The sequence below is a fragment of the Panthera onca genome, chromosome B1 (assembly GCF_046562875.1).
Source record: "Panthera onca isolate mPanOnc1 chromosome B1, mPanOnc1 haplotype 2, whole genome shotgun sequence".
Lineage (NCBI taxonomy): Eukaryota > Metazoa > Chordata > Mammalia > Carnivora > Felidae > Panthera > Panthera onca.
Genome location: NC_138342.1, coordinates 204446335 through 204473530, shown reverse-complemented (window position 1 = coordinate 204473530; position 27196 = coordinate 204446335). Strand labels below are relative to the sequence as shown.

At 50.1% G+C, this 27196-nt stretch overlaps 1 protein-coding gene across 10 annotated transcripts in view; it reads left to right on the top strand.

Annotated features, from left to right (window-relative positions):
• Nucleotides 1–27196, top strand: part of FBXO25 (F-box protein 25) — a 53277-nt gene that overhangs the window by 18544 nt on the left and 7537 nt on the right. For 6 of the 10 annotated variants that reach the window (XM_060652794.3, XM_078445193.2, XM_078445199.2 and 3 more), the window contains exons 3-7: nt 10292–10395; nt 11311–11360; nt 13754–13867; nt 22207–22300; nt 25142–25326. In XM_060652794.3, coding sequence (XP_060508777.2) covers nt 10292–10395; nt 11311–11360; nt 13754–13867; nt 22207–22300; nt 25142–25326 — 547 coding nt within the window. The remainder of the gene's footprint in view (nt 1–10291; nt 10396–11310; nt 11361–13753; nt 13868–22206; nt 22301–25141; nt 25327–27196) is intronic. The other 4 variants (XM_078445197.2, XM_078445196.2, XM_078445194.2 and 1 more) reach the window with 2 other exon arrangements.

Sequence of the window (27196 nt, the reverse complement as noted above, 5' to 3'; positions counted from 1 at the left end):
TATTTCTTTTCTTGCAAAATTAGAAAGGACTTCCAGTCTAATGTTGACTAAAAGTGGCAGAAGTGGTGGCTATCCTTGTCTTGCTCCTGGTCTTAGAGGAGAAGCTTTCAGCTCTTCATTGAGTATGATGTTAGCTGTGGGCTTGTCATATATGGCCTTTATTATGTTGAGGTAGGTTCATCTGTACCCTCCTGAGAGTTTTTGTCCTAAATGTTTGTCGAATTTTGTCAAATTATTTTTGTGCATCTGTTATGTTGATCATATGATTTTTATTCTTCCTTTTGTTAATGTAGTATATCACATTGATGTGCAGATGTTGAACCGTCTTTGAATGCCTGGAATAAACCCATTTGATCATAGTGTATAATGCTTCTAATGTTATGTTGATTTGCTTTGCTAATATTTGATTAAGGGTTTTGCATCTATATTCATCAGGGATATGAACCTGTAAGTTTCTTCTCTCATGCTGTTTGTGTCCAATTTGGTATGAAAGCACTGCTAACCTCTAAAACGGAGTTTGGAATCATTCCTTTGTGTCTCCCTCTCCCTCTCCCCCTCTCCCCCTCCCCCTATTTTGAAGAAGTCCCTCAGGCACTTCTTGTAAGGCTCATCTAGTGTGATGAGCTCCTGTAAGTCCTGCTTGCCTAGGAAACCATCTTGCCTCAGTTCTACAGGACAGCTGTGCAGGGTACGGTAATCTCAGTTGGCGTTTTTTTCTTCCAGCACTTTGAATACATCATGCCCCTCCTTCCAGCCTGCGAAGTTTCCACTGAAAAGTCTGTGGGAGTCTTACAGGGTTTTCTTATATACAACCAGTTGTTTTTCTCTTGCTGTTTTTAAAATTCTTGCCCTGTCCTTTAGTTTTGACAATTGAATTACAATGTGTCTCAGTATGGATCTCTTTGAATTCATCTTACTGGAACTCTCTGGGCTTCCTGGGTCTGGATGTCTGTTTCTGTTCCCAGAGTAAGGAGGTTTTCAGCCATTGTTTCTTTTTCTTTTTCTTTTTTTTTTTTAAGTAGGCTCCACGCCTAGCACGGATCCCAATGTGGGGCTCAGACCTGAGCTGAGATCGAGTTGGACATTTAACCAGCTGAGCTACCTGGTACCCCTAGCCATTGTTTCCTTAACTTTTTTGCCCTTTTTCTCTCTGTTCTCCCTGTAATGAGAATGTTGGTCCACTTCCCTTAAGCTCTCTTAATTCTTTTTCATTCTTTTACCTTTTTTGCTTCTTTGATTGGGGGAGTTCTGTTGCCCTGTCTTCAGAGTTCACTCATTCTTTCTTCTGCTTTCCTTTAGTCTGCTGTATTTTTCCATTCAGTTATTGTGTTCTTTAGCTCTGGATTTCTAAGTACTTTTGTATATTTCTGTTTCTTTCTTGAGATTCTTTCTTCATTTTTCCTCCAAGCTCAGGGAGAATCTTTATGACCATTATTTTGAACTCTTGTATCAGGTAAGTTACTTATCTTTGTGGTACTAAGATTTCCTTAGGTTTTATCTTGTTCTTTGGTTTCAAACATATAACTCTGTTGCTTCATTTTGCTGGACTCTCTGTGTGAGTTTTATGCATTAGAGGAAACCGCCACCTCTCCCAGGCTGGAAGGGTTGGTCTTATGTAGGAGTTGCAGCTTCTCGGTCAACCCTGCCCTCAGTCTTGATCACCTCTCACATCTTTGTGATTGTGCAGGCAGCCAGCCTGCTTTATTCTTAATGGCTCCCAGTAGTTGAGTGCGTCAAGACCAGTCATTGTTCCAAAGGGGAGGATCTCAACCAGCACATTGATTCTGATCGATGGGAGGCCAGCCCCTTGGGCAGCAGTTTGTAGAGTAGGCAAGTATATCTGGTCCTGTGAGCCCCCAGCTTGAGCCATGCTGGCTACCCAGAGCCAGAAGATCTAGGGGTGCCTCTGGGGCTGGAGCACAGCAAATAGCATGTCTGATGAGTGTACAGGCTCCTTTCCAGACCTAACGTGAGGCAGGAGAGCACAGAGATGTCGCCCGCCAGCTTCTGTCTCTGGAGAGTGGATCAGTAGGCCTCGAGATGTGTGTTAAGTTATGTCCCTGCCCCCCCCAGGCCAGTGCCTTATAAAAAAAGCACATGAGCCTCGTTCACAGAAAGTCTGGGCACTTTCTAGCCAGCTGCGCCTGTGCTGGGCCCCAGGGTGGGAGAGTCTGCACGTTGGAGCTCTTTGAGAGCCATTCCTCTGTTAGCTACAACCTTGTGTCCATGGATTGAGCCCTGTTGGCATTCAAAGCTAGACGTTTTGAGGGCTTGTCTCTCAGGTGCAGGCTGTAAAAATTGGGGTTCCCAATGTCAGTTTCAAATCCTTTGCTCCTCAGGACAGGCTTAGGGTTGTGAGTTCCCTCCTCATTGTGTGTCCCTGTGCTGGGGGTGGGGTTTACAGTGACGTATCTCAGCCTCGCCCACCTGCTTCCATATAGGTTTTTTCTCGTTCATTCCATGTGTTGAGAGTTACTCAGCCTTCCCCCCCCACCCCCCCAGGGGAAATTGTTCTCTGTGTCACAGATTCGATATATCCAAGGGAGGCATTGAGTTCAGAGTCCTCCTGTGTTGCCATCTTGAACTAGACCAGAGGCAGTTTTCATGAGGTTTTATGATGGGTTTTAGTATCAGGATGAGATGCTCTCCCTTGTTACTATTCTTGTTCACAATTGTCTTCTTTTTCTTCCTTGCTGCTGCTTCTTAAGTAGACTTTATAATTACCTGCCCTACTTCTTTTTTTTTTTTTAATTTTTTTTTTTTAACATTTATTTATTTTTGAGACAGAGAGACAGAGCATGAACGGGGGAGGGTCAGAGAGAGAGGGAGACACAGAATCTGAAACAGGCTCCAGGCTCTGAGCAGTCAGCACAGAGCCCGACGCGGGGCTCGAACTCACATACCGCGAGATCGTGACCTGAGCCGAAGTCGGACGCTTAACCTACTGAGCCACCCAGGCGCCCCATATAATTACCTGCCCTACTTCTAAGGGAAAAAAATCTGATAGTTTTTTAAAAATATAAGTTTAGTAAGACACCAATAAAAAAAAAATCAGTTTTATTTCTTGTAACTAATTTACAGTGTTTTATAAAATAGTCCTTCACAGGTTTTAAAATTTTCTGTTTGCATTTGTAATTTTCTTCTCATTCTGTAATTTAAGTATTTGTACTCTTATTTTTCTGATAAGCTATCTTGTGGTATATCTTGCTGATTGTCTTCTCTAGAGAACTAGCTTTGGATTTATTTTTTAGTGCCACCATTTTTTCTACTTACTGGTATTTGCTTTTATCTTTAGTAATTCTTTTCCTAGCTTTTTGAATTGTACGTTCCAATTATTTACTCTCATTAAGTTTTTTTTTTAATCAATATCTGTATTTAATGCTATAATTTCCCTTGACAGTTGTTTTTCTTGGGACCCATAAATTCTGTTTTTCACCATCTTTTCATAGATGTGTTTCTCGTATTCAGTATTTGCATTTGATTTTGTTCTGTGGGCCGATCCAGAGCTCTCGTCCTTCTGATGGCTGCGCCCTGCACACTTCCTGCTGTCTGGTTTAAGTTCTCAGTGTTTCAGATGTAACTGTGTGTGTATCTCGGTGCCTGTGTACAGTCTTCCCTACACACACAACAAAGAGCCTGTCATCTCGTGTCGCCTTTACTCTTTCAGTATTGGGGAAGGTTTTTCCCCCTCATTTTCACCTTTACAGTAACACCTTTATATTGTACCCTTGGTTCCTTCTGTTCTGAATGCTGACTGTTGGCTCCTACGGTAACTGATAACTGCAGTTAGCTACTGACCTCTGTCCCCGCTCCCTGTCCCCTCTGCCACACTTTTCGTGGCGGTTCTCTGTCTACACTGAGATAACCATACACGCTGTGCTGTAGTTCTACACATAAATACATCTAATTTGCTCAACAGCTGTTTGCCTCTGCCTCTCTGGTCCTGTTGGTCTCTAACAATCCACTCTGTACTGGATTCTGTAGTGGATTCCTCACTAAGCTTCTGGGCCCACTGTTTCCTGTGTTGGTGCACGTTCATAAATTTCACTGTGGCCTTGACCCTGAGAGTCGGTTTACCTAGATAATAGGTGTGTGGCTCACTGAGTTTGTCTCCTGAACCTGTTCCAGGGATGTGCTCCCTTGGCACAGAATTGCTGTCATCTCTGCATCAGGTGTCATGGACACACGTTCTGAACTTAAGTGGAGAGGAATTGATCGGGTTCGTAGCTGTATGGATGTCGCCACCAGTGTTGGTGAGTCTGTCTGTCGGGCGGACAGCAGGCAGGAGGTGATGGTCAGCACGGTGTGCAGGTGTCAGGGCCAGAGGGCACTGCCCCACCCACATTGCAGCCGCGGGAGCTGGACTGCCTGAGCACCCTGCTCAGGGAGCTCCACTCTGAACTTCTGAGAGACCGTGTTTCCTTCGCAAGAGCACGTGGTGTGTGCAGGCTGGGGCTCCTCCTTGCTGGGCGAACCGTGAGGCGGAAAGGCTCCCGCCTGCCCAGTGTGCTCCACGGAACACGCCTTCCTCAACAGTCCTTGAGGGTGTTGGGTGCGAGATTTAGCAATATTGTTGCTAAAAACTGAAAACAGTTTTTCATCATTTCTTTTTGTTTTTTAAATGTTTGTTTATTTATTTTGAGAGAAAGAGAGCGCCCGAGCAGAGGAGGGGCAGAGAGAGGGAGAAAGTGTGAATCCCAAGCAGGCTTTGAGCTGTCAGCGCAGAGCCTGACGCGGGGCTTGAACTCACAAACCGTGAGATCATGACCTGAGCTGAAATCAAGAGTCAGAGGCTTAACCGACTGAGCCACCCAGGCGCCCCAGCTTTTCATCATTTCTTAAATAAATTGAACTTTTTCTTTTAAAATCTCTTTTTGTAAGACAGACTAATAATCTGATGTAATAAAGTGACTTTAAATAGATAGATGAGTAAATGTGGGTGTTTGGCTAGCAGGAGAAGATACTATAACCCTTGATCTGTTTTGGAAAATGTGTGGATAAAAAGCTGAGTTTAATAGGCAACCTCTGATGAATCGATGTGTAAGGGAAAACAGTGATTAGCAGCTGTTAGAGCAGAGTGTGGTACATCGGGGACAGGAGCTGACATGCCGTCCAGTTCCTGCTGGGATTCTGAAAGAGATGCCAAAGGAGGCCCGCCTGGGGACCATGTATTAGTGACTGTGCACGAGGGCTTCACTGTGTTTTGCTTGGGTAAAAATGGCCACATTTTGTATGTGATGTTTGCTTTGGTTTATAAAATGTTTCTCATGAGGCAGTGTCTGCAGAGTTTTTCTCTCCCAGTGTCTTCTGTATTTAATAGTAGAATTGATAGTACATATGTGTTTTCAAGGTTAATATCAACCTGAACTAATTTTAAAAGATTGGTAACTGCCCTCATTTTCTGTGGCTGCCATAACCGTGAAATCAGCAGCCTAAGACAAGACAACAGAGATTTTAATGGTTTTGGAAGCCAGAAGTCCAAAGTGCAGGTGTCTACAGGCTTTGGCGGGGGGGGGGGGGGGGGGGGGGGGGGGGGGCGGGGCTCTCCAGGTTGTGGCATTTGCCAGCAATCTTGACATCTCTTGGCTTGTGGCCACATCACTCCAGCTGCTGTCTCCACTGTCACACAGCCTTGTCCCTGTCTGTCTCCCTGTGGCCTCTCCTCTTCTTATGAGGGCACCAGCCATTGGATTTAGGGCCCACGTGGTTAATCCAGGATGATTTTTATCTCGGGGTCCTTCACTTGAATACATCACCAGGGATCCTTTTTCCAAATTAGGTTGTGATCGGGATTGGTCCTGGGCCACGATGGCAACATAGGGAGACCCTGACTTCACCTCCTCCAGGACACCCCAAACCCACCGCTCTTAACCCAGCAATTCCTGCTGAGGAAGAGCTGAGGGCTGACTGAACAACTTCTGCACCACGGAAGATAGAGACTGTACAGGGAAGGGACCCCACCCCCAGGCTGTGGGCCGTAGTGGGCAGGGACAGTGCTGAGGGACCTGTAGCACATTTGTCTGTTTTGAGCTCAGAAAAAAGGTGCAGTTTAAAAGATGAGCTAGTTTATAAAAGAGCCATCCTTAAAATTTCACCCAACAGTGGCGAGCTGCTGGAACTCTCTGGGTCTGAGGAGCTGTGAGTCCTATGGTTTATGTTCCCCTGACCTGGAGAGTGTGGGTGGGGGTTGGGTCCAGAAGTCCTCACTGGCCACTAGCCCACACCAGCAGCCCTCCTCCTGCACAGTGTGCCCCAGGAGGCTCCAGACCCGCATCACTTTGGCTTCTGATGCTGGCTGGGCTGCTCCAGGGCCCCCCAGCTGATGCTCGCTTTGGCTCCAGACCCCCTACTGGGGCACCCCCTGCACCAAGCACCAGCCTGCACCCACAGCACCTTCACCTGTCTTGTCACGATGCCCTCTGTGTGGAGAGCCCAGGGACCACCCCAGCCAGTGCCCACTTCTGCTCTTGCAGTCCCCAGGGCCCTCCATCTGCACTCCCCCGACCCTGGCTGCTCTGCCAGGGTACCCTGCCGGCTGTACACAGCCTGGGGCACCCTGGTTGACGTCCACTTCAGCCATCCTGCCAGAGTCCCTGCTGCACGGGGAGCCTCAGGGCTGTCACAGCCCACTGCCATTTCTGGCCATCCTGCCAGGGAGCCCCTGCTTAGAGGGCCCCGTGACCCTAGCTCACACCGGCCAGAGCTCCGTCCAGTCAGCCAGCATCACCAGACACCTAGTCTACCCAGGGGGTGATCATACACAGAACCTTTCCCTCAAGTTTAGGACAATGAGCCTAATTCAGGAAAACACAAAGTCAAGCAAAAGGGGGAGAGTGAGGAATATGTTCCAAAAGAAGGAACAAGACAAAACCTTGGTGAAAGGACTAAATGAAACAGTGGTAAGCAGTGTGTCTGATGAAGAGTTGAAGGTAACAGCCGTAAATGTGCTCACTCAGCTGGAGAGAAGGGTGGATGAACTCGGTGAGACCTTCAGCAGAGGCAAAAAATATAAAACAAGAACCAGTCAGAGCTGAAGAGTACAGGAACGGAGGGACTCCACACCAGGGGAGCGGTTGCAGAAGAACACCGCGACATGGAAGACGGGAATGGAAAACACCCAGGTGGTTTTCAAAAATGAGGTTAGGTTAAGGGGTCTCTTGAACAACATCAAGCAAACGAATGTTCTCACTAGAGAAAGAAGAGCTGGAGCAAGGGGCACAAAACCTTCATGAGGACAGTTAGGGTCACAACCGCAGAGGCCGGGGTCAGCACTTGGACATGTTCTGGAGGGCCTCTAATCAACCCAGTGCAATAGTGGACACACCTGGTTTATATAAGGTTCTCATTTCAGGCAGTGGGATCAGAGCAGGTGCTACAGTTCCTAAGGAAAGTCCTAGGAATGAGAAAAGGTACACGTCACCTTGAATTCTGTGTCTGTATTGTACTCAAGGGAAAACAGGGCACACACCGGAGATCTGTGGTGCACTGGAGGGAAGACCGGGTGCTCACGGGAGATTTGTGGTGCTCTGGGGGGAAGACTGGGTGCTCACGGGAGATTTGTGGTGCTCTGGGGGGAATACTGGGTGCACACCAGAGATCTGTCGTGTGCTGGGAGGAAGACGGGGTGCGCACAGGAGATCTGTAGCATGATCAGGGAAGATGGGGTGAACACCGGAGATCTGCAGCACCCTTGGCGGGAGGCAAATGGGTGCACACTGGAGATGTGCGGCACACTGGGTGGGGGGGACGGGGGCGGTGCGCGTGGTCGATCGCTGTAGGTCTGTAGGGTGCTGGTGGGGGGAAGACTGGGCGAATCAGAAGGGGCAGGGAGCTGGTGATGCAGATACAGTTCCAGATGGGCTGCTGGGTTGGACGAATGACTTGTCCAGGCGATGGGAGCAGCAGGGGCCGCCGGCAGCGGTGTGCCCACGGGGACGTGCCAGGTGGCTGGCCGGAGCTCCTCCGTGAGGACGCCAGTCACAGTGGGACTGGGTATCGTCCTGGCCTGCTTGCTCCTGAGATCATGTCCCACTGGGGTTTACACTGTTTAATCGGAGGTGGGTGAGGGGGCTGAGCAGTAGGTGAAGAGAGGGTCGATGTGTGGTGGCCTCGTGTTCCTGTGGCTTTGCAGCTGTCCCTACTCCCTCCCTGCTCACCCTCAAGGATAGAGGCTGGGTTCCTAGTAAGTGAATCCCCACCCCCTCCCCAGCCCAGCAGGTGCACTCTGCTTTCTGACTCTGCGCGTTCCATGGCCCTGTGTCCCTCAGAGACTCGGAATCACTCGGGGTTTGTCCTTTTATGACCAGCCTCCTTCACCTCCTATGACGTCCTCAGGGCTCACCCACCATCTAGGGTGTGCCAGGATTTCCTTCTGCTTTAAGCCGAATAATGCTGCACTGTGTGTGTGGACCATGTTTCGTTTGGCTTGTCCATCTGCCTGTGCACAGGCGTGAGGTGCTTTCATCTTCCAGCTGCCGTGAGTGTGGGCGTGCAGACATGTCCTGGAGACTCACATCGTTCAGGCACACGCTGTGCAGTGGGACTGCTGGGCCGTCCCGTGAATCTGTGCTTACTTTCTCGAGGAATCGCTGCGAATATGTGTTTTCTAAAGAGGCTGCCCTTTTTCATTCCCACCAGCACAGCGGGCTCTGGTTTCTCTGTGTCCTTGTCAACACTTGTTACTTTCTGGGTTGGTTTATAGTAGCTGTCCTACTAGGTGTGAGACGTGGCGGGGTGGTGCCGTGTCTGGTGCAGATCCCGGGGGCCTGACCGAGGTCTGCTGGGCTCCTTCACTGCCCACACAGCCAAGCAGGTTGACTCCGCGTTCTGTGTACTCCAGTGTGGGGAGCCCAGGGGCCCCAGTCCACGCCACCTGTGGTCCACCTGCTGGAAGGACATGGCTCATGCAACCAGTCCTGCCCATGTGTCCCACGAATGAAAGGGGACCATTCCTCCCTACAGGTGTAGGAGGATCTGGGGGCCACCCTCCAGGGCAGAGTCTGGGGTGCCACCCAGGCCTGCCTCCTCTGCTCCCCCTGTGCTGCCTCTGTCGTTCCTGGGGCATACTTGGTGGAGAAGAGCAGCTGTATGCTTTTCCTTGGTGCGGTCGAGATTGTAGTTAGAAAAGCCAAGCTGCGCAGCTTTGAAAGCTTCTGTGTTCAGGATCTGAATCAATGACAACCAGCCAGTGTAAGATCAAAGACGCGACACTAGGACCAACCAGCTTCGACGAGTTGGTGTTATTTAACGCCCGCGCTGAATGGAAAGCTTTTACGTGTTTTTGTAAACACACTTGTGCTCATCTTGATGATTTACAACTATCCGCAGTGAGGTTTAAGTCTGTTTTGACTGTGATGAATGGATTCCCTTGGCACATGCAGCTGGTTAGTGAAAGGAGCCTCATGCAGCCTTCTTGTTGAGCGAGCTGGGGAAGCAGTGGTATTAGTCCTCAGCTTGGGCATTGGGCCGGGACCTCCGCCAGCCAGCCTTTCCCTGATTGCAGACCAAATCAACCCAACGCCAGTGTGTTGAAAATAAAAATTGTGTGCGTCTTTACTCTTGAGGCGTTTTAAGCTATTTTATGTTATTTTTATAACTATAAATTATCTTTTGAAAGAAAGTGTGTTCAGGTTGTTAGGTTACCTCTTTAAATTTTGTTTCCGTGTTTTAGCCAAAAAGAAAAGAAAAATTGGGAAGCTCTTAATTAGATGTATTTAAAGTGGAGAAAGGAACATTTTCATTCCCCTGGCTTCAGTTAGGTGCCCTAACAGCGTTATTTGGTTGATGCTAAGAAAATGCTCCTGTGCGGTAGTGGTTCTGGGGAAGTCTTGGAACATGTGGGAGGCCAACAGACATGTTGAGTGTGTGTCCTCAACACCAGAGCAGGGAAATGGCAAATCACGTCAGTGCTGGCCATCATGTTCCCCCGTTACCATTTCTCCAGAGCGTTTATGATCTCTGTGTTGTAGTAAAGTGCTCTGAAGTCTGAAACCACCTTGGTTGAGCCAGAGGGAGTCTGAAACATATTTGGTCCTTCCTGGTAGCACATTTTCAAAAGAACCAGGAGAAGTCTCAGATTTCTCAAATCAAAAAATACACGAGGCATTAGCCTTGTAATTTCAAACCTGTGATATGCTGCTTTTGAAAGTTACTGGTTGCTTTCAGAATTTAACACAATCTTTATTTTGGTCTCCTGAATTGCAAGCCAATATTATCTTTTTTTTTAATAAAAGAAAAGTCAAGTGAAGATAATCCCTGTAAAAGTGTCTAATAAAATGTGTCTTTATTTCAGTATCTTAAATAGTGACGATGAAGAAATATTCAGTAATGAAGAGCAGGAATACACATCCAAAAAGAGGAAAAAGGATCATTTTAGAAACGATACAAATACTCAATGTAAGATCACTTTTATTAATAATTTTATGACTTTTTACATGTTTACTGTTACTGATATACTACATCGTTTTGACAGTGCTGTCTTAAGAAATAAGAGGTGATATGCAAATGACCACTATATCCAGTGTTGCCCACTTAGTCATCAGACTGTTCACAGCTTAACCATTTCTTTAGTAAGCTTTGCAACAACAAAAGCTAACAAAGCCCACAGAACAGCTCATACGTCTGAATGCCTGAGCATGTTCGTGGTTCAGTGCACCAGCTCGCTCCCACACAAGGAGGCCAGACCGCAGGATGTCTTGAGTGTGGGCTTGTGTCCAGGAGACCCCAGGCAGAGGTGGATCAGGAACACCCAGAAGTGTGTAGGCTGGGGGCGGGGGGGATGGATCTGGGAGCCTGGTGGCAGTACCTCGCCTACGTGACAGGCTGACAGACGCCGCTCTGCTCTGCAGCACAGAGGGAGGCATGAGAACAGTTTGGGGGTAATCAGGCTACTGACCAAGATAGGGTCTTATAGATACCAGCATCATCATGGTCCTTGAAGCTCTGGGATTTGAGGTATATGAAAAAGGCAATAAAAGAAGAATTTTTATTAGGAGACATAAGAATTAACAATCACATTTTTATAGTCTTAAGTTTTGGTATTACTGCCGTTGTTAAGATGCTATTTTCTTCTAAGTTACTAAGACGTGGTGCTGTCTTAAATAATTTTTCATGTAAAGGTGTTTCAGCATCTCTTACACTGATGTTAGGAAACAAAGTAGTTCTGTTTACGTTTAACCAGGTGAAAGCATCTCTTATCTATGTGATGAGTCACATAATTTTGTTAGCATGTGCAATTGTTGGAAGTTCCTTAAAAATCTTCACTTTGAATGATTTGCGAGGTTTTAAAAACAAAGTTAATTTTTATTCTAGGTTTTTATCGTGAGAAATGGATCTATGTCCATAAAGAAAGCACGAGAGAAGTAAGTATTCTGTTTTAAGTAAGAGTATATTTGGTATTGTTTCTGTTGAATACATAATGTCCTATTAAATAAACAATTTCTTTTCCAGTATGAATCTACAGTTCACATTCTAGTAGGTGAAAACATAGGATCTTTGAAGCGGTGATTCGCGTGTGCGTGCACACATGTATGTACCTGTGCACATGCGGTGTGTGGTTAGTGCCAGTACAGATCTGAATCAGCAGAAGGGCTGTTTCGGAACAAGTGTGGACCTTCAGACAGTTTGACGTTTTTCCCCGTGACTCCCCAGAAACTGTTGATGAGAACCTGTGGTACTGGTGGGATGTGTATCCTTGTTGTCGTGTGCCGTGGCTGGTGGGAGCCTTGGTGCGCACCGCCCCGTCGAGTACGAGCAGGACATTGTGGTCAAGTCTGAGCTTCGGGAGCAGGGTGAGCCACGCCCCTCCTGTGCTCTAGTTGGCTGCAGCTTTTCCTTGAGCCATAAACAGTTGACTTCAACTGTGCTTCCGTTTTGTCTGTTTAGTATCCAGGGAAGCCTCCTTCCTTTTGCGTTCTCAGAATCCGCATTTGCCTTATCCTGCCACTGGTGGGAGAATAATTTAGGGAGCAGATGTTTAGTATATATTTAAGTTAAATGTTCCAGAGGTGTTATTAGTGGATGTTCTGAAACTAGCCTGGCTCCCGATAGGCTTCCAGGTTGGCTTCTGAAACAGAAGATCCATTGGCCCTATCGGGTGCTGGTTCATACTGTCACATGTGGTCTGAGACAGTGCTCAGCTCACACCCACTCTGAGTGAGACACCATCAGAAGAGCCTGTGGCAGAATCTGAGTAGCGTGAGCTTCTGAAAGGCTGTTTAATTTTTCGTTTGCTCTGTATTACCGCACTGACTACAGAACACACATCCATTTGGGATCCGTAAACAACAGGGGTGTTTGTCATGAGTCTGCAGAGGTGTGGCAGGGACACAGGCCATGTCAGGAGGGTGTGGGGTCGTGACTCACAGCCAGCCCCTCTCCCTGCACGGCGGCGTGCATCTGTACATTTAGCGCCAGCTGTGGCTGCCCCACAGCCTGTTTGTGGCTCCGCGTGTGGTTCTGGGCCCCCACACGGGTGGGTGGGCTCACGTGGTCCAAACTGTGTTCTGCAGTCTGTGAATCAGATTTAATTCCTCAGAATAGAAGAGGCTGTTGTGACATGGTGGCTACCTGGAAAGGCGTCTGAGGCCATATAGGCATTTAGAGCTGTGTTGATTAAGAAGACAAAGGAATTAACGTGGAAGTATCAGCAGTGATTGATTTCAGATTATAATCTATAATTACTCTTTGCTTCCTGCACAACTCCCGGGAAAATATTGTGCCTGTAGCAGATACTCCTTAACAACGAGTATTGTGTTCCTTAATAACAAGTATTGTGTGTGAACATAATAGGACTGTGCTTGGGGTTCTGCACACAGTAGGACTGTGCTTGGGGGTTCTGCACACAGTAGGACTGTGCTTGGGGTTCTGCACACAGTAGGAGTGGGCTTGGGGTTCTGCACACAGTAGGAGTGGGCTTGGGGTTCGGGCGCAAAACCAAATCCTCCTTTGCGGGGCATCTTCCATCAGATCCTGCTCTGCCAGCCCCTTCCTGCCTCGTTAGGATGAGAGGGAGAGGGTGCCACCTCGTGTTTCTAGGGTTATCAGCAGCTCATCTAACCCCACAACTGTGAATTGAAAAAATCTATACTCTCGGTACTTGAGACACGGGAGATCGAGTGGAACTGACTCCTGAAACCCACGGTTCGGGTCTGTACAGACTGTAGAGTGTCAGGTGCGTCGTGAAGGGCAGACAGCTGAGCTACATGGCACTGCTTTCAGTACTGAAAACGATTCCGTATTTCACCTGTTTCCTTGTACTCTGGGCCGTGTGGGTCTGATGATCAGCTCCTGGGTTTCGGTGCCCCGTATCCCCTGCCCCCACTTGGAAATTACACGTAGTGCCCTCAGCCCTGGGCCTTGTCCTCTGTCCTGTGTGGCCGAACGCCTTCTGGAGCTGCGGGGGGATTGGGCGCCTCAACCCGGGCCTCTGTAACCCTCCGGTCTTCACGACAGCCCGGCAGATGTAGGTGCTTCATGATACACATTGCATTGTGACTTCAGCCCCCCACGTGTTCCAACAGGAGAAATCAACAAGATATGTAATATTTGTGTCAACAGTGGTATAAAATGGCGGCGTGTCATGTCTTGAGTATAAATGGCTTCCACTGAGCATTCCTGTTTCGCTCCACGCTCATCCGAATATGGAATAAATCGTAAAAACGAATGCCCTTTGCCGAAGTTCAAAAAAAATTTGCACTGACTCATTCACATTAACTGAGTTGATTTTGACTAATTGACTAATTATGGATTTCAGCTGTTCTGTGTCTGTTTCCAGAGGCACGGCTATTGTACTTTGGGAGAGGCTTTTAATCGCTTAGACTTCTCCAGTGCAATTCAGGATATTCGGAGGTTCAATTACGTGGTCAAGGTAAGTCTTCTGTTTCAAAAGCCATTTTGATGACACTTTATTGCCTGGTTTTTGAGGTGACGGGTGTACAGGTGTCTAAGCACGTCTGGCAGTGGTGCAGATGGCAGCAGAGAGCACGGGGAGGCATTGAGGAGAAAACAGAAATAACGGGGGTTTTGGGTGCCCCGTGTCCCACGTGCTTTCTTCTGGGCCGCCCTGCACTGTGGGTTCACGGGCCACACGCACCGGGCAGTCTGGTCTGTTGGGGTCATTGCAGTCAGAGGGACAGAGGGAAGAGCAGGTCTTTCGTGAGACTCTGACCTGATGATGTCACATGCGTTTTGTACTTGGTGTTTGTCGTAAGTGTGACAACAGGCAGCAAGCTGGTAGGAGAAAGGGGTTCATCAGAGTAGATCTCCACAGAGGCCTTGAGTGTGGATTGTTACTCGTAGAAGGAGTTTCTGTCTTGGCTCAAAAAGAGCACGTATCACCTGTAATGTTGTAGGCAAAGTGTAAGCGATGGTTTGTGATGCTGTTAATTTTGGGTTTTTAAATAGGGCTGTGACACATTGGAAATATTTCCCTAGTAACAGCTCTTAGGAAATTAAAAGCGTGAGTGCAAGGGCAAGAATGTTGGGGATTAAATAACTTGACACCTGAGGTAATGGTACCTGCTTGGTTTGGCCGTGGTCACAGATGGCCAGGGCATCGAGAGTGACCAGCACATGGGGCCCCAAGGCCGGGAGTTTCCAGCACCAGGGCCAGAGTGTGTTCTGAGTTGTCACCCAGGTGTACACACTGGCCATGGGGGCATGGCTGCTGCTCACCTCTTCTCCAGGTGAGGTGCTGGCATGTGACCCAGCCCTGTCACGGTGGCAAGAATCCAGGGTCCAGGAAAACCATACGTCTGCACAAGGGTCTGTTTTCCTGTAGGTATTTCCCCATGGTGCTCTTTGTCTCTCTCTCTCTCTCTCCCTTTTTTTTTTTTTTTTTTTTTTTTTTAATATTTATTTATTTTTGAGAGAGTATGAGTGGAAGAAGGGCAGAGAGAGGGAGACACAGAATCTGAAGCAGACTCCAGGCTCTGAGCTGTCAGCACAGAGCCAGATAGATGCGGGGCTCGAACCCACGAACTGCGAGATCATGACCTGAGCTGAAGTCGGACGCTTAACCGACTGAGCCACCCAGGTGTCCCCTCATGGTGGTCTCCCAAAGTTCGGATCCTGCTGTGTTGTTTCGTCCTAGCCATTCTTAACACCCCCCCCCCCCTCCGCCGCCCCCGACCAGAGAGTTCACTTGTGCTGGGGTACTGGAAATTGGCAGCCAGGCAGAGACGGGGGGTGGTGGGGGAGAAAAGGGCTCTGTGTGGTCAGGCTCAGACATTTCCAGAACTGGGCCAGGTGCCGTGACGGGGGAGGGTCCGTGGACTGCGGTCAGATGCCTGCATTTCCGTTGCTCAAACCCCTCATGAACTTTTTTCTCTGTATGCTGCACTCTTATCTGCTCAAGAACCTTTCTTCACACGTCCTTCATCTTTCTGAAAATGAAAATACCTACTTTAGCCTCATCCTAAACAGTAAACCTGTGAAACTGAATTTTCTCCCTAACACATAAAAAAAATGCATACGTATAAAATTAAAACGTACTGTCCACTGCCAACTGCCGTGGTTTCATGCAGTTGGCAGTACTGGGCGTCCTTGTTGCCCCCGGGGGCAGTGTCATAGGGACCTGGTGACCTGGGGAGGTGGTGGGGGAGGCCCCCAGGGGCAGTGCTCCCAGCCTCAGTGGCTCCTCCTGCCCGCAGGGCCTCCCGGCTCCATCATTGCCCAGCGAGAATCCTTGCCTTCTCACCTGCCCCCCTGCCCTTCACATCCCCCTCCAAAGACCCCTCGCTTATGCCCACCTTCCAGTAAAAGCAAAGGCACAGAACTGGCCCTCCGGCACCTTTTCTGCCCACGCCAGCTCTCCTTCCCTCTCCCAGTTGCGGTCTGGGTTTTCACCCCAGGACCACCCCCCCCCCTTCCCCCCGCCTCCCCTGCTCCCACCAACCCCACCAGCTCCATTCTGCTAGCTGCCACCTTCTCCGTGGAGATGCAGGGCCTCCACACGCTTGGCCGGGAGGTGCTTCCCTTGTTGCCCAGCGGGTGCGTGCGCCCCAGGGAGGGGCTCGCGGGGTGCGTGTGTGCGCCCCAGAGAGGGGCTCAAGGAGTGCATGTGCCCCAAGGCGTTCATGGGGTGTGTGTGCCCCAGAGAGGGGTTCGTGGGGCTTCATGACCTGCACTGATACAGTCAGCTTTGCCCGCAGGAGCCACTGCTTGATGTTTCTGTGCTGCTTTAAATGTTTGTAGCAATGCTTCCTACATCAGCAGCTAAGAGGATTGTCTTGGAGTTGTCAGTCGGGTGATCTCCCTTAATTGATGCTGAGCAGTCAGTCCTCCTCAGTGTGGTTAAAATAAACCAGATGTGAAATGCTTCATTGTTTCCTTAGGTTTCCAGTGGCATTCAGTGATGGTTTCCTTGAAAATTTGTAAAAGAAATTCAGAGTTTGTACTTCTTGATATTCTATGAGATCCCTTTGTTTCCCTAAAATTAGCAAATTTAAATTGAGACTAATGAATAATTATTACACGTCTTCTGAATAAAAGTTAGTTTTGTGTTCAATTATGGACTGTTTCTGTTGCCAAAGTGAAAGTAAGCAGTTGGAGTGGGGGTATAGCCTTCATTCTCACCTTGGCAGGAATGAAAATTCAGTATCCTCTAAAAAACAAATTCAGACTCAGTTGTCCTCTCCAGTCCTGTAGGTAACGGGGGTAAGCCATTCTTGGGATTATCTGTGAAGAAATATTTGAAATGTAGGGGTGCCTGGGTGGTTCAGTCGGTTAAGCGTCCGACTTCGGCTCAGGTCATGATCTCGTTCGTGGTCTGTGAGTTCGAGCCCGGCGTCAGGCTCTGTGCTAACAGCTCAGAGCCTGGAGCCTGCTTCAGATTCCATGTCTCCTCCTCTCTGTGCCCCTCCCATGCTCATGCTCTGTCTCTCGATAATAAATAAACATTAAAAAAAATTTTAAAAAATTGAAATGTTTTCATATCTAGATTACTTTAATAATTTTTCAAAATTTCAGTCTGATTTTGAGGAGTAAGTGTTGTTTATCTGAGCTTCATTCACTCAACTTTATGAAGGAGAAGAAAAATTAACTTTAGGTGCTGTGTGTGTCCAACGCCTGTGGCTGACGTGGAACAGAGGCTGAGCTGAGCATCCCTTCTGCACCCGCGTGCTGGTGGGGCCCCCAGGGAGACCTGTGAGCCGGGTATGGGCTGCGTATCGTAGGGCTCCAAGTGCGGGACGGGTCGGCCCCCTCCTCCTGCACCAGGGCAGGTCTTGACTTTACTGTCCACGCAGCTGGGGAGCAGGACAGCACTTCCTACTCTGGGCTGACGCCCGTGTGCACCAGCACTCACGCCTCCCGCACCGCCCAGCTGTTTGCATACTTGAGAAACCATGGTCCTTCGTCACCACTGTCTGCTCTCTCGTCATGAGGGTGCTGCCGTATGCCAGTGTCAGGCCGGTTGGTTATCGGTGATGGCAGACTGCTCTGACATCCTGGCTCTAATCCACAAACACCTTCTTCTTGTTTTAATAGTTTGTGAAAATTGTCCTGGCCTGTTACTAAAGAGCCTTACCATAATTTATTGAGCTATTAAATTTCTTCACTCCCAGAAAATCAATGCAAACTGAAATGTTTTCACTTACTAGTAATTTTTCTCTCATTAAGTGACTGTCCACAGCTATTATTTCATAATATGGCCTGAGAAGTTTCCTTATTGATGAAGAAATAAGGACAAGTCAAGATGCAGCTTACATTTGACCCCTGATGAGTGAACGGTTCTTAATACCTGGTCCATAATCCAGCTCAGTTTCCATTTATCCCATTTGTAAATCATGTATAAGTAGATGCATTTCTGGTCAGTTTTATGAGCTTACCTTCTTTAAGATAGACTTAGATTTAGTGGGATTTTGAGAATTCTACTTAAGAAAATTAAGCACACATTTGGAAACCCGCCAAACCAGCATTTCAGAGACTCTTGTAAAGCAGATTCCATTCACACTGTGCAGTAAACACTTGTGCTCTCTGGTGGTGAAGCCACATTTCCGGCCAGTTCAGTGTGGCTGGTCCCTGCCCTCCGGTCAGCGTCTGGCTCCTGCGTGGGCAGCCTGTGTGTGCCCGTCTGGTCATTGCTTCAGAGCCTCTGAGCCTCAGTCATCACCGCCCAGGTCCCCATCTGGAGCCCCAGGAGCTTGGGGACTTGGTCTGCTTTGCTCACTGCTGTGTCCCCAACACCCTTCCTGTTTATCCTTCTCTTACTGTTGGCAAGTAGTTTTATTGTTTGTGTCTTTTGTTTAAAATTGTATATTGCTAAAACAGTATCAGAAAGCATATAACTTTGAGAAACTCCTGTTTTATATCGGTATTCTGTGAGACACCTGCTTTCAGTCGAAGGAAGCGCTCGTCAACTAGCTTGACATTTTGTTCTCAGTAAAATTAAATTCGACCTTGTAGCTCTGACATTTTAAAGCGATGTAGCATAAACTGATGGTCATGGTAGTGCACTGGGAACGTAGGCTTTGGTTCTTTAGACAGTCCTCCCAGTGAATGCACGTCACCTAGAAATCCGCAGTGTCGTTCTCCTGGGTCTATGGGCTGCGGCCTCGGCTTTAATCTTCAACTGTCCACACGCTGATCCTGTCAGTGAGATGACCTGTGTGAGAATCAGAGCCGCCAAGGCTCCCTTTAATGAGGAAGATTATAAATTGTGTAACAGTATAACATAGATGAAATAGCAGTCTTTCTTTCTGCCGGTTCGAGAAATCTGTGAGTAAGATGAGAGTCCATGGGATATTAGTCCAAGGAAAGTGGAGAAAAGGGATAATGCAAGCAGTAGAAATCCTGACTCACAAACCATCTGCTCAAGCCGGTTCCCAAATGGGAGGCTTGGTTTTAATGCAGCCTGTGTCAACTGTGAGGCCCATTGGCCCTTGAGCAGAGGGACGGGGTCCCAGGCCTTGGCCGCGTCTGCCAGACGCCCTCCCTGGGATTCTGCACAGACTGCTCTGTCGCATCCAGGGTTAGGGTGACGGTTCTGCTCCTGCCTGTGACATCTGGTGAGAACTCTCTGCTCTCACAGAGTTTCGGCCATGCTCCTATATTGTTAAATGCTGTGAAAGTGAGAAGACTTCTAAAAATCAGATCATGAAATTCTAAGTCACTGAGGGCTGTTTGAACCTGGCAGTTGGGGGCAACGGCCTGGGTTGGAAAGATGCCTGTGCACAGGTCCTGGCTCTGCTCCCTGTGATGTCACTTTCCTGATCTCTGTGGACGGTCCCAGTCATGCCCCCCCGCCCCAGGGTGCGGTAAGAGGCCAGTGACGTCAGGCCCCACAGACAGCGTCTGTGGTCATCACTCTCTTTCCAGTGATTGTGAACGTGCTGGTGGAGCAGTGGCCTAGCTGTGCCCGTGAAGAGTGTCCCACGTAAAAGTCTGTAATAGACTTCGTTTAAACAGGAAACTTACTGGCCCTTTTTGTTGCTCTTTCTGCACCTCCCTGTGCTCTTGTGATCATTCAGAAATACCTGTATGTGTGGAGCCTTGAGCTTTCTCTCGGAGCCATGGTTAATCAGGAGTGCACCCTGGCGCTTTATTTAGCTGAATTCAGTTTTAGTTTTGTTACATTCTGACAGAGTTGGACCCCTAAGTGCTCTGTGGCTTTGAAATGTGTTGCATTTTCCTTTGTGGCCATTTTCGTAATTGATTTTTGTAAGGGTTCTCTTGACCCATGAGAAAAATCCACATTCTCTATTTGAAGGATGTAATTTTTCTCGGCTTGTATTTAAACAAGATTTGGTGGTTATGTTAATCCTTCCAAATCTTTCTCATTTTGAATTTTCAAATTTGAAGAGATACATACAAATCTCCGTAACAAACTTTCATTGGGGCGCCTGGGTGGCTCAGTCGGTTGTACGGCCGACTTCAGCTCAGGTCATGATCTTGTGGTCTGTGGGTTGTGGTCTGTGCTGACAGCTCAGAGCCTGGAGCCTGCTTCTGATTCTGTGTCTCCCTCTCTCTCTCTGCCCCCTCCCCTGCTTGCTGTCTGTCTCTCTGTCTCTCTCTCAAAAATAATAAACATTAAAAAAAAAAAAACCACCAAACTTTCATTAAATTTGCAACAGATTTTCTTTGTATATCTAACTAAATAAAGGCTGTTTCATCATATTTTCTTTGTAAATTGTATCTTTTGCCCTTTTATCTTAATTACCATTTTAAGTTTTATTTTGAGAGGCAGAACATGAGCGGGAGACGTGCAGAGAGAGAGAATCCCAAGAAGGCTTCACCCTGCTAGTGCAGAGCGTGATGAGGGGCTCGAACTCACCGTGAGATCGTGACCTGAGCCAAAACTAAGGGTCGGACGCTTAACTGACCGAGCCCCCCGGACACCCCTAATTACCATTCCAGCCTGAAGTGTCACTTGTCACCCGTTACCATGGCTGCTCTGGTTTTCCTTGGGTTTGCACAGGCCCATGTGCTGGTCTCTGGCAGGTGTCCGTCCATCCTCCAGCCCCTGTGAGTAATGGCCCGGTCTGTCTCATGTGGATATTTTACACGACAGTGGAAAACCGTGGTGGGGGGGGGGGTGCTTGGGAAGACGCAGCCCCATGGACCCTGGTCCCCACAGGGAAGGAGCGCTCATGAGGGCAGGAGGCCTCCAGCTTGGCCTCAGCGTGTTCTCTGCTCTGAGGTTGCTGAGGACCCCGGAGACACTTCACTTACAGGAGTTGTCTCAGTTGATACTGTGTAGAGATAAAAATAGCTGTTACTTCTCTGTGTAAAAGTGAAGAGTGGGCGGCACTCCCTTTGCGAGCCTCCTTCGCGTCTGTGGCCGCACCCCATCAAACTGCCCCTGGAGCCCTTCATCACGCACCCCGGGAGTCTGGCTGACTTGGAAACCTCACAGTGGCATTTGGGGACATGGACAGACTGCTGGGCTGGGGTGCTCCCCTCCTCCTCCCTCTGTGCTCTGGGGAGCAGAAGAGACGTGTGTCTGCATGGCTGGTCTGTGTCTCCGAGGCCCTGTGTTGTGGCAGCGGGAACCTGTGTTTATTAGCGATGCCACACGGGCAGGTTGTCTGCAGGGCCGTGGCGCGAGGTCTGGGAGGCCGCGGTGGCTGGAGACCTGTCACTGGTGCAGCACTTCCTGGAACAGAGCCCATCCCTTCCTCCCAGTTGGCCCGAATTCTAATGTGGTTCTAAACTCAGGAGCAAGCGGGTGTTGTTCAGCCCCACGGTGCTGGCTGTGAGGACTTTCAAACTAGGAAGATGCTCAGCAGTGATCAGATCAGGAGCAGGAGCCGAGGGGCTGGATCGTCTCAGACACGTCTGGTTTGATCGGCTAGGACCTGTAGGCCCCGCCCTGACGTGTGTGTGTGTGTGTGTGTCTGTGATCATGGCAGCGGAGCACACATGTGTAAGCATGTTAGAGATGGGAGGATGATTTGCCCCCGAAGATGATCACGTGGCCGTCATCCTTGTAACGCCTGGTTTGCACTTTCGCGGCCTCCCTGGATGCCTTTTCTCCCTCTGGACACCGGCACGGTGAACGGGAGGGAGGGTGGAAAATCCACGTTCCGGGAGACAGGAGGCGGGTGTTCACGCACTCGGAGGCGGCTTCACGCTTGCGGAAAGCAGCCGAGATGGGGCAGAGACGGTGCAGGAAGCCGGGAACAGACATGTTCCGACCGCGGGTCGGGGGCAGGTGTGGGGGCCACCAGCAGACACTCGTGCCGGCGACGGGGAGGCCCGGCTGTGGCCCCCAGAGAATCCCGTTTGTGGGCCGGCAGGAGCGGGGGCCCTGCCGAACAGGCCCTGCAGGAGGAAGCGCGCGTCTCTCAGAACAGAGTCGGAGGGGGGGGCGTGGAGAGCCTGTGGCGCCCCCGCCGGTGGGAGTGAGACTGTGCAGGCAGACCCCCGTGGCGGTGCCGGAATCGGAAGGGGCTGTCATGGGAGGTGGCAGTGGGCGGGCCAGGGGCCAGAGAGATGCGGGTATGGACGGAGGGACAGGAGCGGGCAGATGAGGAAGAATGAAAGGGAGAGAGCGCGTAAAGGGGAGAGGGCTGGTGGCGGCCAAAGGTGCGGCCCGGCACACCGTAAGGACGCCTTCAGGAGACTTGCCTGAGGTGAAAATCGCCTTGGATCCGCCCCTCGAGTCCGCGTCCACCCTCGGAAATCACTGCCCTGAGGACGGTGACAGGCCAGGGGCCAGCGCGGCTCCTGCCTCCCCATCAGCTGATGCATCCTCTCCCGTTGCAGCTCCTGCAGCTCATCGCGAAATCCCAGCTGACCTCGCTGAGCGGCGTCGCCCAGAAGAATTACTTCAACATTTTGGACAAAATCGTCCAGAAGGGTGAGCTGCTGACCGATGTGCTTAATAACCTAGATAAGGAGACGGGGATGGGATTCCTCTTTATTACTCGCCAGTGTGGTCAGGAACCGCACTGTCCAATGACGCGGTAGTTTCTAGACCCGGCTCTACACTCGGCTCTGTGGTTCTACCCTTCTGTTCCTGTGGTTTCCTTTCCTGAAGGTTGCTGTGCACACAAAGGAGCATAAGACGGAAGATAGTTACCCCGAGTTCTAGAAAGAGAATTCCTCTTGTCACGGGGCATCCCTGAGTTCTAGAGAGAGAGGTCACCTTGTCAGGGGGATCCCTGATTTCTAGAGAGTTCACCTTGTCGGGGGGATCTCCGATTTCTAGAGGTAGAGTTCACCTTGTCATTGGGAATCCCCGAGTTCTAGAGACAGGTCATCTAGTCATGGGGAATCCCTGAGTTCTAGAGAGAGAGTTCACCTTGTCAGGGGGATCCCCGAGTTCTAGAGAGAGAGGTCATCTAGTCACAGGGATCCCCGAGTTTTAGAGAGTTCACCTTGTCAAGGGGAATCCCCAATTTCTAGAGAGAGAGAGTTCACCTTGTCAGGGGGATCCCGATTTCTAGAGAGAGAGGTCACCTTGTCAGGGGGAATCCCCGAGTTCTAGAGAGAGAGGTCACCTTGTCAGGGGGATCCCCGATTTCTAGAGAGAGAGGTCACCTTGTCACAGGAATCCCCGAGTTCTAGAGAGAGAGGTCATCTTGTCTTGGGGAATCCCCAATTACTAGAGAGAGAGTTCACCTTGTCAGGGGGAGTCCCCAAGTTCTAGAGAGTTGACCTTGTCAGGAGGGATCTCCGATTTCTAGAGAGAGCGTTCACCTTGTCAGGAGGAATCCCCGAGTTTTAGAGAGTTCACCTTGTCAAGGGGAATCCCCAATTTCTAGAGAGAGAGAGTTCACCTTGTCAGGGGGATCCCGATTTCTAGAGAGAGAGGTCACCTTGTCAGGGGGATCCCCGATTTCTAGAGAGAGAGGTCACCTTGTCACAGGAATCCCCGAGTTCTAGAGAGAGAGGTCACCTTGTCAGGGGGATCCCCGATTTCTAGAGAGAGAGGTCACCTTGTCACAGGAATCCCCGAGTTCTAGAGAGAGAGGTCACCTTGTCAGGGGGATCCCCGATTTCTAGAGAGAGAGGTCACCTTGTCACGGGGAATCCCCGAGTTCTAGAGAGAGAGGTCATCTAGTCACGGGGATCCCCGAGTTTTAGAGAGTTCACCTTGTCACAGGGAATCCCCAATTACTACAGAGAGAGAGAGAGTTCACCTTGTCACAGGGAATCCCCAATTACTAGAGAGAGAGAGAGTTCACCTTGTCAGGGGGAGTCCCCAAGTTCTAGAGAGAGAGGTCATCTAGTCATGGGGATGCCCGAGTTTTAGAGAGAGAGTTCACCTTATCACAGGGAATCCCCAATTACTAGAGAGAAGAGAGTTCACCTTGTCAGGGGGAGTCCCCGAGTTCTAGAGAGTTGACCTTGTCAGGAAGGATCTCCAATTTCTAGAGAGAATGTTCACCTTGTCAGGAGGGATCCCCGAGTTTTAGAGAGTTCACCTTGTCAAGGGGAATCCCCAATTTCTAGAGAGAGAGTTCACCTTGCCAGGGGCGATCCCCAATTTCTAGAGAGAGAGTTCACCTTGTCACGGGGAATCCCCAATTTCTAGAGAGAGAGTTCACCTTGTCAGGGGGAATCTCCAAGTTCTAGAGAGAGAGTGTTCACCTTGTCAGGGGGAATCCCCAAGTTCTAGAGAGAGAGAGTTCACCTTGTCAGGGGCGATCCCCGATTTCTAGAGAGAGAGTTCACCTTGTCACAGGGAATCCCCAATTTCTAGAGAGTTCACCTTGTCAGGGGGGATCCCCAAGTTCTAGAGAGAGAGAGTTCACTTTGTCAGGGGGAATCCCCAATTTCTAGAAAGAGAGTTCACCTTGTCAGGGGGAATCCCCGAGTTCTAGAGAGAGAGAGTTCTCCTTGTCAGGGGCGATCCCCGATTTCTAGAGAGAGAGAGTTCACCTTGTCAGGGGTGATCCCCGATTTCTAGAGAGAGAGTTCACCTTGTCACAGGGAATCCCCAATTTCTAGAGAGAGAGTTCACTTTGTCACAAGTAACCAGGTACATGTCGTGCTTGCTTTATGTTTCCATGACCAAGGTTGTAAACATTTAGGCACCAAACAAGCCTGGAGCTTTATTTTTAATTTAACGCTTGTCTTGAGTAATTACTGGCTAATAATAAATGGAGTTTAAATTTCACACCATGAGTTTATGCTCCCGTGTAAATTTAGGATTTTATGTGTAAGGCATTTTTAAATATCAATTCTCTTTATGATGAGTATAAAGGAAATAGAGGCTGCCAATTTTAAAGGCGAAATTATAGACTCAACCATAATTCTATTAGGCAATATTTTCATGTTTTTCTAAATTTTATCATGTTTCTGGTATCTCAGAAGTGATGCCAGTTTGGGGTTGTGGTGAAATTAGGTCATCGTGTTTTGTTTTGGTTGAATATACATGACCTAAATTCACCACCATAATCATTTTCAAGCACATTCCCATGGTTGTGTGACCACCCCTCCATCTGCCTCCGGAACATCCCCGTGGACTCTGACCCCTCCCTGGTGCCCACCCCGCCTTGTCTCAGAACTGGCTCTACATGCGGTCTGTCCCTTGGCGATGCCCCCCCTCCCTCCCCATTATGGGACACCACCCCCTGGGTTCTCCCGTGTTGGGGCAGAGCAGTGCTCCACTCTGTGGCGCGTCTGTGAATGCTGTCGGTGGACGAGGGGTTGACTTGTACAGATCCACAGTCTTGTGTTTTGTCCTACCCAGTGCTCGACGACCACCAGAACCCCCGCCTCATCAAGGATCTTCTCCAGGACCTGAGCTCCACCCTGTGCATCCTTGTCCGCGGGGTCGGGAAGTCCGTGCTGGTGGGGAACAGCAACATCTGGGTGTGCCGTCTGGAGACCGTTCTTGCCTGGCAGCAGCAGCTGCAGAACCTTCAGATGACTAAGGTAGGGGCTCGTGGGCCCGACAGCCGCGTGCGGGGGGTCCGCGTCACAGGATGCTTCCCGGTGACCACAGGGCCCGAGCGGCTGGTACAGCTTTTGGAGGGGTTTTTTCTTTGTGTGTTTGTAATTACTGCTTGAAGATGATACGGGCCAGATGGCCCCGTGATGGCTTCCATTGCCTTTGAGAAGACCGTGGGGGTGGCCATCACTGAGGATGGATCGTGAGGCCGTGCGTTAACTTGCCTCTAAAGGAAGTTAGGGGTTTGGGGCTAGAATAACACCCCGTGAGTCCACCTGCCTTGTACTGCCAGCGACTCCTGTGCACACAGTGCTGCTTCTCCAGGGTCCGCGTTTGCCCCACGAGCCTGCTGTCCCTGTTGTCACATGCATCTGCTTGGAGCTCTGCAAGAACGCGCTTGGGCAGAAGAGGGTGCAGATCCCGTCACTTGTCCGGAAAGGGCTTATTCCAGGAACTGAAAGTGTTCGCCCAGCTGACTAAGTCAGTGTTGCAGGTGGTATTCTATTCACGTCCAGGATTCTGTAAGGGAAAGAGTGGACAGAATGGCCTGCGGTGCCCAGCAGGTGATGGATCCTCCAGATTGCCCTTCTGATGGGGCTGAGGTCCCCTCTTGTCAGTGCGCCTGAGGCTCCACACGAAGGCAGCTGCTTTCAGAAGTGATCTGGAAAACCTTAACTACGGGCCACTTATTTGCCATCTGAATATGGGATTTACGGAAAGAGTAGAGGTTCCCTAACTATGGCTTGAAGTTACAACAGATTCTCTTACGTTCAGTGTTGGTAAGCACTCAACAGACTTGACAGAAGCATCATCTGTGCAGCGGATGTGGTGTGTCCCTCCCCCCCACCCCTGCGGCTGAGGGCTGTGACTGGAAAGTCCGCCTGTGAGAGGGACACGCACGCCGTGTGGAAGCCTTGCACAAGTGGCCAGACCTCACACCTGTGCCCCACTTGTCTCTTGCGTGCGTGGCCAGACAGCCTGGAGGTGCCGCCTGAACTAGTGAGCTGGGGGAGGGCGGCCAGCAGGGGTCTGAGGGCAGGACCCCCATGGAGGGAGCGTGGAGAGAGAAACGTGCGGTGACAGCAGCCCCCACGGGAGGGCAGACAAGCACACGGTTGGGCTGGCGCACGTTGCATCACGAGGGGAAGGCAGGCAGAGGCCTTGGCTGCTAGCAGGACCGAGAAGGCACCCGCCTCCTGGTGGGTCCTCCTGTCGTTCACGGCAGCTTGGAGGAGGCCCCAAGGGAGGGCAGTGGCGGGGACTGTCTCCTGACCTGGGCCCCGCTCTGCGCTCGGAGCTGGCTTTCCTGGGGCATGGTCCCCGCAGTCACTCACACCAGGGAGGAAACGGAAAGACTGGTGTGTCAAGTGACACGGTCATGTCCACGCCGGTCCTGATATCTGATATCGCGCCATGGACTCCCTCTCTGCCCGCGTGACCTGGGCTTTGTACCCTCACAGCAGGCAGTGCGGGGAGGCTCACGGGTGGGAAGGTTACAGGAACTCGGAGGCAGGAGCTCCTCAGGGCGTCAGGCTGAGGCCACAGGCCAGTGAGCCTTGAGCTCCACCTTCAATTATTCAGAGGACGCTTGTGTAGACGCCAGTGGAGCAGGGCAGCTGAGCATGCGCCCGGGGCATGGACGGTGTGGGTCCAAGAGCACCGCCTGGAGCTGAGCCCCGCCGGCCTCGGACACCGCGTCCCGTGTCCCTGGTGGCAGCGGTGGCCTCCTCTTCCAAGTTCCAGGAAAGAAGTCCGCATGGTGACCCTTAAATGCAGGCTCCTGGCCTCCCAGAACTGTGTGGCCAGGTTGTGGGCATCTGCATCAGGCGGTCATTGTGTGCTGGGAGCCTGGGC